Below are 17,904 nucleotides of genomic sequence, written 5' to 3'. Positions count from 1 at the left end.
GCTCCCAGCTCCATCTCCTCAGACCCCAGCCTTATTACATGGCAGCTCACAGGGGCCTGGTGTGTTAGGCTCCACACCTATTGCTGTGCACATGTTTGGCATTGTAAACTGAGATTAAAGGGACAATTGTTGTTTGGGTAAATTTTATTGCATATTGGACAAAATAATAGCTTATTATGTCCTATTGGTCATGTTGTATCTGCTCAGTGTGCAGATACTAGAAAGGAATCACACTAACCTACTGTTCAAAATTGTGGTATACTGGTTTCTATACTAATAATAGTATTGGTGCGTTGATGTGCAAAGCGTGTGTGCGATGTTCCCTTTAGACATAGTGGGCGTGCCGACCATCTTTTTCTCTCCTGTGTGTGCTGCAGGATTAATGGTGACTTGAGGGCGTGGCAGCAAATACGAGCGACCGTCCGTGTCAACAAAAAAACGTATAAGATATATGTTGAATTTTGTGTTGTTTCCCATAGCGAAGGGAAAGAGACAGGAAGTGGACAGGGAGGAGAATGCTGTGTGCGACATGAGGCCAGGCTTACACCCACAGCCTACCTCCACTCACTCAGGCTTCGGGTTATCATGGCTTTTACATTTTTGGGGGGACATTTTTATGTTTTTTATTATATAGCAATTGTAAAGGTGGACAAGAAATGTGGAAAGAGAGAAGTGGCACTGACTTGTAGTAAATGGTCCAGCTGGCCATCAAACTATAGGCACTTGTTCCTCAGGGCTTTTAGAGGTATGTGACCGAACCACTCGGTTAATGGTTATTTTGCGATTACCAGAATACGACCTCCATCGAGGAGGTGTATATAGTCTAATTAAACCCAATTGATTAGTAATATATAGTTGCAAACTAAAGTTGGCTATCAAAGATAAACCATTTAGGGGATATTGGATTACTGTGCATACCATGAAAAGGTGTGATAAAACTACGACTATATACTATATACTTTATTATTACTTTACTATTTGTTCTAATGTTCTAAATGCAAGTAGACATGTGAAAAGAACATTAAAACAAACAAGAAAACACTTTTTATTGAGCATGAAAATAATAAACCTAAATGACATTAAGTATAAGTTTGGCACTTTGTGTTGATGAAGCTCAACCCAAGGACTGTTAGTCTGCACAGTGCACACTACAGTGGTGCACTTAAGTGACTGAACACCCCCATCCTGTTACACTGGGTGACATTATATTATTACTTTGAACAGTGACCCAATCATTTTTAATCCTTTTGCTTTACAAGCCCTACATTTGTATTAATCCGTAGCTGGGAATAGGCCCTATCAAATCCAATGTAGTCCTGTTTGAGTAACTACAGTGTTGAAGGAACACTTAACCATACAGACTAACACTCTGTTGTTTTTGAAGTAGAATATTTAGAGAATATTTCCTGAAAACAGCTTTTGCTTAAGGCTCGTTAAATGCATCGAACATGTTTAAATGAGGGCCAACATGATAATGGGTGATTATAGTAATTAATAGACTGAACTAATTACCTCAGCCAGAGAGATTTATCTAATGAAGAGTAAGTGTTTGAGCAGAGGTTGTCCAACTGAGACTGAACCGTTTGTAATTAACCATCCCGTTCTGCTACCTTACAGTCGCAGTAACTGGTGTCACTTCAGTTACTTTCTGCTTGTTAAGATAAAATAAAAAAATTCCTCCGTGGCTGTAACTACATTTTCTTTATCTTCGGAACAGTTCACTTGGAAAATGCTTTCTGATGTCCCTGACTTGACAACACAGTCCTGACCACGGAGCATGATTCCACTGATTGCTGCCCCCCCCTTCCCATGATGACCCTTTGATTGTCATTCGAAGACGGTGTATGGGACACGCTTGTCATGTTAATAAAGACATTAAACCACATGTATCCCTCCACCATCGAACAAAGTCAGGACCTGTCTGGGAATATAGATCTCTAATTGCTTTTGCGTGGTGGTGCAGCAGAATTGTGCTTCCCAGATGTCACCTCTGCCAAAGCCCAGTGCACGTCACTGTCAATAGGCCCGAGAAATCTTCCTAACAAGCTCGCGATTACATAAATCTATAGCTGTACTCACGCCAAAGAGACTGAACAACTTTCAAGGAGACTTCATGTTTGATGTCCCAGGGCTTGATTGCATTTTGAAGAAAAAAAATGTGAAACCCACTGTATTGGGAATGTGTCCAAACGGTCTAGGTTTGCTAATTTTGTCATAGTCAATTTCATAGCACGGTCGTGAGAACGGGCGGCGATGGAATGAAGTTCCTGAGTGCTTTGCAGAGGGGCGTGAGTGGGTTTGACAGGCCCAGTGAAATATGCTCCGCTCTACCTTTTTTCATTACAGGAGCAGGGACCAGAAATGCAAATCCAGGGTCCTTTCCTCGAGAAGTCATTAGAAAAGTGACACATCAAACAACTGGCTCCAAGTGGCAAAACCCCGTCGTACGTTATCGCTACATCATTGTTTTCATATTTTAATTTCTGACGCGATTACTTTGGCTTTTTCCAACTCACAGTTTCAATAAGGAAGTGTTTCGCTTTGAGCAGCCCTCCGGTGTCATTGTTTAGATGGCCTCAGCTTTCACTTCCATGTTTAATATGGCAGAAATCCTTGATGATCTGAATAGCAAACACATCCTAAAGAGAGTGACTGATAGACTGGATCTGTGTCATGGCCTTCTCTGAAGAGGTGATGAATTGGCTTAATGGTGAGAAGATGAGAGAGCCACACTTGGGGAGGGGGGGAAGAGAGAGAGGGGGAGGGGGGGGGGGGGATGATGGGCAGCATTAAATGACATGTTTTTATAGCCTATCAGTATTGTCATAGCCCCAGTGTAATTTCAGCCTCTTTTTTTTGTGCACCATTATCCAGGCTGGATGTTAGGCCTTAACCTTGGTTAAACACTCAACTCTCTCTCCCGTCCCTGGTACCTCATGACGCCATGAGCCCTTAACAGTAAAGCAAGTTCACGAGAGGACTGAGCTTCAACCATGAGAAGCGACTGCCAACTAGCACTTTAACACATGGACAGCTGTAATGTGTTTATAAATGTCACATTATCAATAACATAAATATCTGTGTTAGATGGATTGCCAGGTCATTTTGTGCCACCATAAAGTTGAAGTTATTATTTATTAGTAGAATGTCTCAGCAAGTACGTACGTATTAACTGACACTTTCTTTTTCCCCAAAGGATGAAGTTCAATAACTTTGCTAATCCCCCCAACCCCCTAACCCCTTTGATCACTGTTCCGTACTAAATAACAAAAATTTGCATTATAACTCTAAACCTAATGCAGTAGGTGTGATGCCCAGAATCAGCATGATAGAATGTATAATCTAGCATTATACTCAGGCTACTGCTTCAAAGAATTCGGCACAGTCACACCAAAATCTGCTTTCTGCTCGTTTCAGTGGACGTTGACGAAGGCTTGAACTAATTAATGGAATAAATAATATACAACAATTCTGGGGAAGGTGAAGTCTATGTCCCAGACGATATGTTTCCCTTTACCTTGAACCAAACCTTATCCCCAACCCAAAACCAGATTATTTATTGGTCTTGGTATCTAATGGTAACCCACTCATTTCTAAATGTAACTGGGTGACACATGTGAACCTTGGGTGAAGTTCTGTCAATCAAAGTTTATTCTTGAACTTGCAAAATTACAAGGCCTTCTAATGTCCAGCATTTTGACGGAGGAGGTGGGATAGACCAGTGATTATGGAAATATGACTTGTTCATATCTGGTTGTATCACAGAAGAAGGGATGCTGTTTAGCTGCAGTGAGTAGAGAGGTTTTTGTTTTCTTTTTAGGTCATGCTGATATATTTATAATATAATAATAATATAATTTATATACTCACGCTATCTCCTGTCCCCTCTTGCAATTTCTGTGTGACTGCACTTTTTTCTTGTGAGAATGTGATTAGAAAGGTAAACCAGACATTCTGGGATTTGTCTGTGTGAGTGTGAGGCTGCATTTTATAAGTTCATGTTCACTTGAACCCACTCGTACACCCAAGCCAGACCCCTTGAACACGGAGACCCATTAGTGTGATATTCTCCTTCAGTATTTACCAGGCTGTCTTCAACACAAGTCATTATTTGTGATGAATTAGCAGGCTGATTATAGTGATATGCTCTAATTTGTAAATGAGCGGGGTGCACCTGTCAGTAAGACTCATTTGCTAATAACAACCATCCACTGAATAAGTAACGACCTTTTTAATTTCAGTTGACTCCTTAACCGTCTGCTTGGTATTATTCTGGGCCTTTTCTTTTTGCGTCAGATTTATTCCACCTTTCAAACTATATGTTTGTCCTCATTCTTCCTTCTGCACTCAGCTGCTAGTCATCAGGTGATCGGAGTCAAAAAGATCGGTTGATTAATCAAACTATTGCTTGACATAAAAGTAATTCGCAACTTTTTTTATTGAAAATTAGAGGTTCAAGTTCTGGACTGTTTTGTCAAATTTTTTAAATAATAGCTATAATGTTGAGTTTAAATGATCATGGGTTTTTCCCAACCATTTAATGATGTTTTTATATGCAAAATAGTCAGTAATGAAAAAGAGTGAAAACACGTTATTCTGTTTTCCCCATCACCTCAATGCAAATCAAATTTTCAGTTACCAAAGGCAATTAATTCTGTTATGAACTCTTAAAACACAAGACTAAGACATATTTCTATCCAGAAAAGTGTGGAAATCATAAAACCGCAGTGACCAACAAGAGAGAAGGAGCAGCAGGATGGGATTACTGGTTTCCCATTAAAAGATACTGCCCTGTTACTTTATTGAAATACAAGACTAGGGGGTATGTGACCCTCGGCCATTAAACCACCCTGTTAATTGTCTAATAATAAAATGTTTTTATTGTGCAAAACCCCTTTACTATAATTGAATTTCTCTCTACTTCCACTCACCTATTTTTTTTTTTATTTCTCCCTTTTTGCTGAGGCTGTGAATCCTCACCATTACCACTAATAATGACGGTTATAGGATTGGTTTTCCAGGATTGCCACTCATCCACCTCATCTCCCTGCAAACTTTACATTTAAACCCCTCTCATTACAGCCCAGATTACAGAGGCCTATTGGTCCTCATTAGTGCCCACTGATCCTTGGCTGGGCCCATGTCCTAACATCTTTTAATTAGCATTCTGGAAATCTAATCAATGTAATAACTCGGATTAATCTCCCCTTTTGCACTTATTTTCACCCACTCTTTTATTCCTTGATGTTATTGGCTCCAAGGCTCCGAGGCTGATAGAACGTGAGCCGTTTTCTCAGCCTACCAGGTATTTGACACGAGGGGAGAGGAGACCTTGAAGGGCTCGATGTTAAAGGGCAAACTGGATGGCTAAGTGGATTGTGATCAAACCGAATCCAAAAACTCAAAATTAATTTCTGAGATACTATCATTTTTGTGTATTTGGAAAAATAACTGCATGCTGACCCTGATATAAGTGGAGTAGATGAACATTTACGCCTTTATACACCTTTTAGTGACAGATGTACACGGAGAGTTGTGGGCTTTTCCTCTAAATGCCCTGTGAAGCCCTCAGTCCCCGGCCAGACCCTGTGGTGTGATATGAAGTGAAAGCCAAGGCGGGGTTTGGCACTTGTCGGCCATTTTGTGTCTGCTCTGATGCGTGATTTAGCTGGGTGTCACTTTGGCTACATATCAGAGTCGGTGGTGGTGGCGGGCGAGTGAAGCTGCAGGTCTCATTACAGCCGGTTTACTGCAACAGTTGCAGGGAAAACACAGAAACCTGGAGAATTTTAATGACACATTTACGCAGGTGGTGGCATCAAAATTCAAATTCTAAACTATCAAATCCTATTGTTCCCGGGCTGAATGTCATATCTTGAAATCGCAGATGCCAGTTTCAATTTTATCTGCTTGTAAAATAAGTAGAGAAGGACAAGCGCTATTAGGCCAAGCTGACTAGCCTCCATGTGAGCGGACTGCAGTCTCCATCAGGCCAATATTCATACACCTTTGTGTACAGTAAAGTACTATATCTATGCCAGGTATCCAGGGCAGACATTTTGGCACAGCTTGGGCAGTACAGACAAAGACGCCAGGGTGTGATGGGACACAGACCTGCCATTTCCCAGCAGCACTGGCACGCCTCTCACTGTAGAATGATGAATGGTTGCACACACATCCCACACGTTTGCTCATGTGCACGCATGACACACATCAACACATGCTCGTGTACACACACACACATACACACTAGCAAAAGTATACAAGCAACCCTCCTGGTCAGGTCAACCAGGCTTTGGCATTGCATCACACACACGAGCACAGAATCACACAAAGACAGGCGTCCTGACTGTAGCACTGCCATCCTCGGAGCCAGGTGTAGGAGGAAGGGGGAATAAGGTTGTGTTTATTAGCTGCTCCCTTGGTGTTCTCTAAATTGCCTTGTTTGCTCGGCACAAGCACACAAACAGATGCTGTCCTCTCTGCTCTGGGTAATTCTCCTGGTCTCTGGGTATTTAGTGAAAGACCTACCAACCCACACACACACACACACACAGCCTCATTTGTGCCCGTGCACACAGCCTCTGCATACAAACGCACACATCAGACCGGGGCGAAAAAAAACAGTACAGTCTGATTCATTGAGAAGAAGACATTGTCTCTCCACATAAGTAATTGGAGGCCCCCTCACAGCAGACTTCACAGTGCCTAACCCTCTCAGCGACGCAATTTCACTCTTATTAAGAAAATCTGCATTTAGTGGGGACCAATGCCATCAGTCGAAATTAATCTGCTTTGACTGATCCCTAATGTGACCACAGTCATCGAGTAATTATTGTCTGGATGGCTGTGCACCAGCCTCATAACCACTGTCCGCCTCCCCCCTCCCTCAGTCCCCCCTCCCCAAAACGGGCTAGTGTGTGAATCCCTACGTATAGTGGACTGGTTACAATGGGTGCGCGAGGCATGTCATTTAGCCCATGATCAGCGACTCGTGATTAGCCTGCCCTGTATTATTGTGATTAACGTCCACCCAGCGGACGACTGTCCTGTTGTCACCAGTGATACCATCTGAGATCTTGAGACTCCCGGGACGAGGGCCAGTGGAGGAACCTGGTTGTACAGCGACACAAAACTGCTCACGCCAATGATGGCTGCATCCCCCCACACACACACACACAAATACACACACACACACACTTCCACTTCTTTCCCGTCAGTCACAAAAATCGAATGCATGTAACGAGTGCGGTGCTCTTTCACCACGCGGCTATGTTTTGTCTGTGTGTCTGCTCCGATTAGTTAACCCACTACCTACTCTGCAGCTTGCGTGTTGTGCAGTATTTCCGTCAGGCTGCATGCCTTGTGTCGCCTTGTGTGCTGAAAACCCCCAAAAACCACATCTATTTCCTGTGCCTTCTTTTCATCTCGCACATCCTCGACCAACAGAGTCGATTTGATCTCGGCTGATTAGAGTAACGAAGGCAGTCCAAGAGAATATGCACTTTCTCACTGTACGTCAAATTAAATCAAAGCATGGCGGGGGGGGGGTGGGGGGGGGCGAGCGCTGACCCCCCCTCCGTCCATTCTCCTCAGACAAATGGTCGCATACACACAGGGGGCTTTAGACAACAAGGCTGTGAAGCAAAGTGTGGCTGATGTCTCACTACTGCAACACACAGGACAAAGAAAGATGATCAGGGGAATTCAGAGGCTCAGAATAAATAGAGAACTTGTGGGTCACAGATAAAAAGAGGAAAAGACGACCAAAGTTGAGAGGAAATAATTAAATGTAAAGCGTTTGTGCTTCATAGATGAGCTTTATACAAAAAATGGATATTTCAGAAGAAGAGGAAAGAGGATTTCGCTAAAAACATCTAAATCTAGATTAAAACTTAGTTTTTCTTTTATCTTATTTTGACACTGAAAGTATCTGCAGATTTAAATATCTTCATTTTAAAAAAAAAAAAATATTGAGGAAGCTTTTTATGCACAAGTCTGTGTATGTGTGTATCATTCCTTTGTAATTACTCGCCTAAACTCAGACCCCCTTCTCGTGGCTCTTGTGCATCCGCCGGTGGAGAAGAGTCAGTTTTGATTACAAAGTAAACGCTGCAGCCTCAGACAGGGGGGTTACATGCTGATGTGCATTCTATCAGGATGATTTATGCAAATTATGCACATTATTCCCGCAGGAATCTCTCTTCTGAAAGTGCCAGGATAAATTGCCGGAAATTAGCCATAAAATTCACTGTGCAGGGAGTGTGAGGTGAAGGCCGCCGAGGAGCCAAGGACATTGGGCCGCCGCGGTTACGCTTGGCCTGGCCTGCCTCCCCCATGCTTGGCATTCATGGCTGTTAAAGACCTCTACTCAGACAGATACACTGAAGCCTCGAGTAGCACTCAGCACATCAGTAAGATCAGCCAAGCAAGTGTTACACTAACGGCCGGGGTTTCATGCTCTAGTAACATGACAGATTTTCAGCAGAGGGAAGCGCATCGTCCACTTTTTCTTTGCACATTTCAGATTGAAATCCACTTTATAATTTCTCTCACATTGCTATAGAAGACGCAGCTGATTGAGATTCAGCGGACGACCTCAGATCTCGTCAGCGTCAGATTGTTTTTATGTCGCCGTCATGTCTGTTTTTTATGCCTCTGTTTATAATACACTTGACCTTGTTCACGGCACATCTTAATCTTCAGATTACACTGCAATCAGAAACCGGTCCGGCAATCAGGTAATAAACAACATGTAAACAAGTCGTTGTCAGTATCTCAACACACAGTTCAGGCTGTGTTAGATGGCAGCTTTGTTATAGCTTTACCCACAATGCTGTAAACGCTCAGGCCTTTTATTTGTCTCATAATCTGTTTGTTTTAAAGAGTGTGTGTGTCTCTTACATAAGCTACCTTTTGGACAAATATCTGACTAAATATGGGACGGCTTGGCCGACTTGGGACAAAAGCTGTGTCCCTAAATTGGGATTAGGCTGACTTTGGGTCAGTGGTTAATGAAATGGTTAGGGAAAGTCTCCAGGAAATGAATGTGATGTCCCCAGAAATGACCTATGACGGTGTGTGTGTGTGTGCGTGTGTGTGTGAGAACGGCACATTGAGTGATTCACACTGTTATTGTGTCATCCTCACGTCTTTGTATCAGTGTGGAAGCCACAATTAATGAACATCAGACTGGAGATGAAACCCACCTCGCCCTGAGTTTTAATGAACCCTTAGAGGATCAGGATCTGCATATCGATCAGGACAAGTGATCCCTCGCGCACGGGAACAAGCTGCCGGAGAACACGCACAACGTACACAGACACACACACACATAGAAAAGATAGTGATTCCTACCCAGTCCAATTCAGAAAAAGGGTTTAATAAATTTGGCCTAAATAATACATTTTATTGTTGCTTTACTTCATATTCTTTTAGCTGTTTTTGTGTGTGGGTTTGTAGCTGTGTGTGTCTCAGTGCAGTTTAGTGTTGTATTATTTTTTCCTGTTCATTTGACCCATGGAGGATGCCGGGTCACTGAGATCACTACATCCGCTCTAATCAAACAGCAGCACATTCTCTGAATGCTAAATTCACAGAGAAGGACACTTCACAGCTGATTTGAGAACTACAGTCACCGTATAAAGACAAAAATACACTAAAAGTCCTTTATGTGTTGCTGTGACACTGTCAGGGTCACAAGGTTTGTTTAATGACGTGATTTTATACTGGGATTGTTTACATTTGTAGGTAATTTGATCAGGTTGTGAACCATTTAAGCAATTTCTCAGCTTGCAACTTCAAATTTGAGACTGTGGGTGAAAAACAACCCAACTTGATGTTTCTTATAAACACTGCGCGGTATGAAATTATCAACTAATCCAATCAGCGTTCATAATTTGATTTATTTATGAAAGCACTTTATCTCACTGCACCTGTTTTTGTTTGTTCAAACAGGGAGTGAATTGTTATTGTGGGAAAAGAAAACCTGTACAGCTCTGTCCACAACAACACCACAAATTACAGCCCTCTGCCATGACACAATTTAATCCCAGAGGAATAAAAGAACATCAGATTACGACACAAAGGCAGTAAACAGGGATTAGGGGATTGGGACTTTAATCTGATTAATATGGAGGCAGTTGGAATATTAGAGATTGTTACTCAACAACTGTATTCCAGATGAGAGGATAATCACACATTACTACGTCATTTATTGTACCCAGTTAGAGGTTTCAGAGCAAAACACGGCACCATATGTTTACCTGACCTCCAGGCTGCCTCGGAGAGGAAAAACATTCCCACTATAATGAATTAGGAGCTCATTAGGCCAGCAGCAAAACATACAGTCAAGAATGTACAGGACATTTCAGTGTTTTGACCAAGAATCACTGAAATTATAAAAACTTTTAACATAATTTTCTGAAAAAAAGGTTCTTTAGATTTAGGGAACTACGGTCATGTTTTAAAAAAGGTTGTACTCCTGTATTTCTAATCATAATAATTATCCTATAACAAATGTATTGAGGTTTGTTGGTTTTTGAACACAATGATAAATACACTGACAGGGGACAACATAAGGATCAACATAAATATTAGAATGGGATGTATAATAATAACTATAATCTTCACAGCATCAACTACAATTGACAAAATGAAGGACCTCCTAATGTTAACCTATTTCAAACAAGTCAACTATATTTCTTTTTTTTTTCAAAGTGAATTTCAAGTGTTTCATAACTTCGTCCAGTGTGTGACGAGAGGGTTTTTGACTTTCCAGTTCAATAAATAAACATTATATATACTATATAGCTTCAGTTAAATTATTATTGTCCATTCTATTCTATTATATTCTTGGTATAGCAGTTAGAGGATGAGGTTTTAAAAGCTGTCCAAAAATAGTGTTTTGAAAATAGAGCTACAAATAGTTTGTGTGTGTGTTTGTTTGTGTGTGTGAGAAAGAGAGGCAATTATGTGTATGTGGGTAGGAATAAAATATAAACAATGATAAAAACAGCAGTGACTGTGAGTAACTTGTGGAAAGTACAATTATGTAAAATGTTTCAATATTTAATGAATTGCAGTAAAAAAAGAAAATCGAGCTCCAACGATGGAAGACAATTCTGCAGAGTAAGATAGATGGGGAGTGGTCTGCACTTTAGGAAACATTTTTAACCTTTTATAACATTACTTTTTGCCTATTCCACCTGAAGTCGTACGTATTACCTTTAATGCTGTAGCCTGATCCCATTGCTTTTCTCTTATACCCAAAACTCCAACGGCACCACATGCTGATTTAGAAATATTTAAAGAGAAATCTGCAGGTTGAAAAGTTGATCAAATAAAGATGTTTCCCTCCGACTGAGGAATCTGAATAAAACTAAATATCCAAAGTGTAATCATTAAATAAAAGTTTAACTAGTTTGACCGTCGCACCAAACCTGAAGAATTCATAAGGAAGTGAGACCAGCTTAATATTTTCAACACCATTGTGCCTCTGTATCTGATAATAATGACACAACAGTTCTGAATCCCCTTCAGGTGTACACTTGTGTTGGTCTGCATTGTGTGCGCACACAAAGACAACATTATGCATTGCTATCAGTGGCCTGACAATAGTGAATTACCACCCAGCGGTTGATTTGGTGCCTCAGCCGGTGCAGCACATATATCTTTACACAGTGTGACACAGCATGGATGAATCCATTGGCAGATTTTTGCCTGTTACTGATATGAAGGGGACGTTTCAACTCAACACGCTTATGTATATTTTGACTTTCGTGTTTATCATTCTTAGCATACATCACATCAGCGTTATGAATAGGCACCCTGCTGGCCCTTGATATGGTAAATTGGACATTTTATGGTTTATGAAAAGGAGCGGTTTTTTTTTATCTCCCACTTTTATTCATGAGCCCCGATTCTCCCTGTAAATGTGTTTAAGACAGATTCACCTTTATTAGACTCATGAATAAAAACGGTGCTGCCTGTTATGGCTACTGGCCCTGTGTTGGTGGCCACTGGAGAAAGCTTGAGCCTCCTGGTTTTCTCTTTGCGTGACACTTGTGAGTGCTGCGTCGTCGCCCAGTCCAACCCGCCCACATAACATTTCACAGACCCTCGTGTGTACATGACATTTCACCGTCAGCTCATAACGAAGACAGAAATACCAACAAGTATCTAGCAGTTCCCACATCAAGAGGAAATTGGCGTGTCCAGTTTTGAAGATCCTACATCTCCTACATGTTGTCGTGCCTGTTGTGGTTGTGAACTTTTCTTTTCATTTGAACCCATATTTGTGCTGTGGTCTGTTTTCCTGTTGGCGCTGTTGTTTCTGTGCTCCACACGCATATGGCTCTATCTCACCCCTGGGGAATTTCCTCTTCTGGGCTAATGTGAATATTAGTATGGGTTAAATGCTCCAGTCATTTGTGCATTAATGCATATTGCATAATTAATGTATTTTTGTGAGGTCTCCGTTTCTAACAGCAGGAGGAAATAAAACTGCTAAAACTGAAAATAAAATAATAGGTTAAACCCTGACGCAGGATGATACCCATGACGAGTTGCTGACAGGATTTTTATGCCAGAGCTGTTTTGATGTATTCAGATTATTTCCATTCTTGATTTCGGGCTGTTCTGTGAAGATTCGAGGCATTCAGGAGTGTGATGGGATTAAACCGGACACTGTAATGACCTTGTTGTCGGAATGGGTCATCATTCAGACACAAAGCTCTGAGATCGCAGCCTGGCAGAAATCACACTTATAGAACACAATGACATTGTTTACTTTTATGTGGAGAGGAAAGAAAATATTTAGCTTTTTTGTCTTTAATTATTTTTTGAACTTTGTTCCTTTTAATCTATTTTTATTGCGTGTTTTATTTTGCGTATTGTGTCAGATTAAAGGTAGTTAAAATATTTCTAATTGTATTTGGATACATCCTATGTTACTTTGATCTATTGAATTTTAAGTGACCAAAACTTTTCATGTTTTACACAGTTGACGTAAAAAAAATATGTTGAGGAAAAACTGAATATCTGTTAAATCTTTTTTTGACATCACAAAATAGTAGAATGTGCATCCATAAATAATTATTCCGGCACCAACTGATAAAAATAATTTTCTCTAATTAAGTGTCTATTTCTTTCCTTATATCTGTGAATCTCTGCATGTCAGTCTTACACATCATAAAAAATCTGTCTTAAAGGAGATAATTAATGGTGTGAAATAAAATACAAATGAAAATGACGTGTATAAATCAATTTTAAGACTCCAGGATTTTTATATATTTTTAGTTTTTAGTCGCCTCTGCCTCAAGAGTAAAGTCAGTGTTTGGGCTCCAGGGATTTCAGCACCATGGACAGGGGATTAAAGATTAGGTTACTTACAACTCAGTAAAATATGATTTTCTAAAATAAATAGAACATTTAAATATCACTTATAGATTGTGTCTTTTACTCTTTCGATGTTTTAGTCCAGCTTGTGTTTGATTTGAAATACGGTGACCCCACTGTTTGGCCTGAGTGTTTCAAGTGCTCACATCTGATTCAAAATGTCAAATTCCAGCCCCTTCTCTAAAGGATTGAGCTCCATGTGTCTGGTTTTATGTTAATATTCGAGATATTTTCACACTTGTGCCGTTTGGCCCTTGTCAGAATGTGGGGTGAGGACAGCAGAGAGGGGAGGACAAAGGGCGAGTCGATGGGATGAGTGCAGCTGATGGCTGCGTTGTGATTAAAGACGGCAAATTACGACAATGAGCAGTGTCGTAATTACATTCCTTAATCACATTCTGGGGCTCTAATTGCCCTAACGATGCGTTTCATTGTGTGAAGCCAGGTATTACAGTCGACACTTTTCACACACATTTGTTTTCGAATTAACGTTATTACGCAGCGTCGTGGCAACTGTTTTAATAATGATAATCAGGGTTTATTTATCTGCCTGTGTGTTTCTTATTAAAACATCCCCTTCCTGCCCTGAGGCAAACGGTCGCCCACCTCGTCTGGCCTTCGCTCCCGACACTGGACGTGACTTAAAACTCAAGAGGGGGAAAGTTGTCGGTTTTGATGGAGCAGAAAATGTATGATCCCCCCCCCCCCCCCTCCATAGTTTACAGGAGACGTGGTGAACGTACGAGAGTGACAACCGTGTGTACACCCCCCCCCCCCCCACCCACGAATGACGAAGGTCTCATTTAAAAGCAATCACTAATTACAAATTGGATCATTCATAATTTATTCCTCTTAAATCACAATAAAAATGTCAAAGTCATCTTACAATGTAATATGATCATGTTAAAGGTAGAATGATATTTGTATTTTTCCAATTCCTCGACACCTCACAGATGAGTCACCAGCAGTATCTCTGTTGTTCAAAATATTTTAATAAAGCTTTTCAACACTGAAATACATACAAATGGCCCCTCGTTGCTCATAGAATAACGAAGGTATCTACAATAATCCACATCTTGACCTGACAACGCGATTATAATCTGAAGACCTCGATCACATTGTGTGAAAAAACGGAAAAAAGACACATACAGCAACTGAAGTGAAACTACAATGTGCAACACAAGCAAACAAAATAAATAAAACCGCGTATAAATATCCAAATAAATAAATTACAAAAAGACACAGCGACACACCGGATGAGCCGTGATTCAGGGTTTCTAAAATGTTCTGAAATGTTTATTATGTGACAAAGAGGAATTGTTATCATCGTGCGCAACTTTTAACAAGTGTCAAGGATCAGCACATAAATATCTGTTCGAACCACTGAACTCGTCCTCTGTGTCATTTTAACGTTGCCTTGCTCAGGACATTCCACGTGCGCGATAGAAAAGTTCATGAAAACAGGCCTTGCACCGGTGAAACAAAATGTCTCTGAGGCGAGTCGAATCAAGCAGAAACCCGCAAAAGGAAAAGGAGGAAGCAGCAGAAAGTGAGGTTGGACCAACTCTCCAGGAAGGTGTCCGTCTATTCAAGTGAAAAGGTCGCGAGTTGTCAGGTCGCCGAAATCTCCAAAAGGGTCCATAACAGAGCGACTCGCACTCCACACCTGCAGCCACTCTCACAGGCCTGTACTTGTGTTCGGCCTTCCCTGTCATTCATACCAGCACTTTAAGGATGATTTATATACACAATCAAGTATTGTTTGGACAAAAAAGCGTTTTGAATGCATTTAGTACATATTACAAAAGTATTCGTCGGCGTAACTTCTTTGTCTCTAAGCCTACTGACTTCCAGCGACACTCTCCAGAGGTGATCTCACAAGTGGCGTCTGCTCTCCCTCCCGCGCGTCTCTGGGTCTCTGTTAAGGCTTGTCAGTGCACTGTTTGCAGAGGCTGGAGTTGGCGTTGTTGAAAAGGGCACATTTGTCTGGGCATGCGGCCGCGGCCACTCCGCCGGGGAAGGGGTATCCGGGCGGCGGCTCGTACGCGCCCAAGCCGGGATTGGCGAGAGCAGTGGTGGCCGGTATCGAGGCGGCAGAGATGGCCTGGCCCTGGTTGAGATACGCAACCAGCCTCCGCATCTCCTCCAGCGCCTGCGCCTGCATGAGGATGTAGTTTTTGGCGAGCAGCAAAGTGGCAATTTTGGAGAGTTTGCGCACCGACGGGCTGTGCGCGTAGGGGATGACCCCCCTGAGCTCGTCCAGTGCGTCGTTCAGGTCGTGCATCCGTCGTCTTTCTCTGGCATTGATGTTAAGCCTCAGGGTTTTCTGCTCTTTGGATTTCTTTCCTCCTTCTGCTTTCCCCGCGGACACCATCCGCCCGTCGGTCAGGAGGACCATTTCACACCTTTCGTCACTGTCATCGTCTTGGCTCTGCTCTCCGCCGCTGCTCTCTGCCGCCGAGGTCCTGTTGGCGCTCTCGCCGTAATTTAAGCACAAAGATCCGGTCGGCAGACCCAGTGGTCCCCCTCTAACTCCCGCGAGTCCTCCCGGCTGAATCGGGTCTGGATCGGATTGGTCGAAGCAGCTCATCGGTGACTGGCGGTCTCTGGCTGGTAGTTCATTGCCAACCGACGACCTGAAAGGATCCATTTTTTTAGAGGACACGGCGCTCAGAGTTTTGTGAAAAATGTCCCCTGCGCCGCCGGGCAAGTTCATCCCCCTGTCCATGGCCTCGGTTCCGCGTTGTTGCGAGCTACGGTCCCTTCTGGAAACTCTTGACGCGTCTCCGCGACTTTCTTGCCGTGTGCGCACTGCACGAGTTGAGTTGTGCGTCAGTGGTGAAGTTGTGGGCTTGTCAGCTGAGGTGTGGAAGACGAGAAGGAGACTCGTGTAATAAGTGATGCTCCCTCCTGCCCCCCTCTCTTTCTCCCTCCCTCTCTCTCTCCCTCTCTCCCTCCCTCCCTCTCTTTCTCTCTCTCTCTCTGTCTGTGATTCACCTTCCCCGAGTCTCCACGATCATCCTCGTTACGCACAAGACGCCTGAGTCTTTTTACATCATTATCTCAGGCGGGTTATTAAAAAGGATTTGCCTGTTGGGACAGAGACTCCGTCTCCCCCTCTCACTCTCCACCCAATCAGGTTAACGTTTTAATTAATGGCGTTTAAACGATGACAAACAATACCGCGTGCACTCCATCTCCTCCTGTGCGTGTGATTGTATCTCTTTATGACGGTGTTTTGAGGGAGCCCTCTGCTCATAAAAGGACCTGTTTGTGTGACATTCATTCCTGTATGTTTCAATAGAAAAGTTACAAATCAAGGTAACAGTTGTCTCTCGTTCAAAATTAGAAAACAATAATTTCTCACATCCTTTCAACTATTTGTTTGGTGCGTTTGTGCATTTGTGGGTCAGTTCTCTTTTTGAATGTGACACAAAACCTTCACTTGGATTCAGAGAAAGACAATTGTTAATTTTTCTTTGACAACCACAGCCAGTGAATTCTCACATGTTTTTGTTTTACATCAGATGTCCCCAAAACACACGTGAATTTTTATGTTTCACTATTGTACTTTTGTATATTTCCGTTTCAGGAGCAGTTTTTCAAGACTGACAAATCCTGCAGCACTCCTACCAAGATTAACTCGTGCCCATACTGCCATCTACTGGATTTTCTAGGTTTGTACACCCATAATGGGAAATCAAATGTCATCAGGGTCAACACACATGCTCCATCCAGTTTTCTTTAACCCCATTAAGATGCTTATGTGACAATGTATAAGGAGAAATCCAGACTTTGAAAACAAATGTGTAACATCTTCTAACCTGATGATGACCAGACATGACGGCTCAAATGAAAAGTTCACGATCCAGTGTTCTGAGAGCTCGACCCATGCTGAACTACAGTCGGGTTATTTCCTGGGTTGTAGTGCTGTCCATGGTGCTGACGGCTCCACGGTTTACCTGAGCTACTTTCATTTCCAGAATTATTATACTTAAACTCCTAAAGTATTTCTTAAATTCAGGCACAAAGCCCAGGCATCTCAACATACACTAATCACCTCAGCAACTTCATTTACTCAAAAAAGCCAAGTTGTTTGTAGTCTCTAAGTGCAAAGAATGAAAGACCAAAATCTCCCTCCACATCATCTGGAGTGAAGATTACCGTAGTATGTGTGCTGCTTACATTAAAGCTTCAGTGGGTAGGATTTAGTGGCATCTAGAGGTGAAGTTGCAGATTACAACCCCCTCTCACTCCTCCCATTGTAAGTTTGTTGGTTTAGATACTGTGGTGTTTCTTCTTGTAATTTCAACATAAAATGCTTTATAGAGCTAGAGTCTTATTTAGGTTACTGTAGTAACATGGCAGTGCAACATGGTTGCTCTAGGTAAGAGGGCCTTCTCCCCATGTTGATATGAAGATATGAGCTTATAAAACGGCAACACATTTTTCACTAATAATCAAATAAAAAAAGTAATAAATTGGATTTTCATATTAAATTCCAAC

The 17,904-nt window shown here is 42.0% G+C and overlaps 1 protein-coding gene across 1 annotated transcript; it reads right to left on the bottom strand.

Moving 5' to 3' along the window:
• Nucleotides 1-15,319: 15,319 nt before the first annotated feature.
• bhlhe22 (basic helix-loop-helix family, member e22) lies at nt 15,320-16,247 on the bottom strand. The gene has a single exon (XM_053412769.1). The coding sequence runs from the start codon at nt 16,124-16,126 to the stop codon at nt 15,320-15,322; it is 807 nt and encodes a 268-aa protein (XP_053268744.1). The 5' UTR covers nt 16,127-16,247.
• Between the last annotated feature and the right edge of the window lie 1,657 nt (nt 16,248-17,904).

This window comes from Pleuronectes platessa, chromosome 20 (genome assembly GCF_947347685.1).
Source record: "Pleuronectes platessa chromosome 20, fPlePla1.1, whole genome shotgun sequence".
Classification (NCBI taxonomy): Eukaryota; Metazoa; Chordata; class Actinopteri; order Pleuronectiformes; family Pleuronectidae; genus Pleuronectes; species Pleuronectes platessa.
The sequence above is the reverse complement of the archived record's forward strand: the minus strand, read 5'-3'. Positions and strand labels throughout refer to the sequence as shown.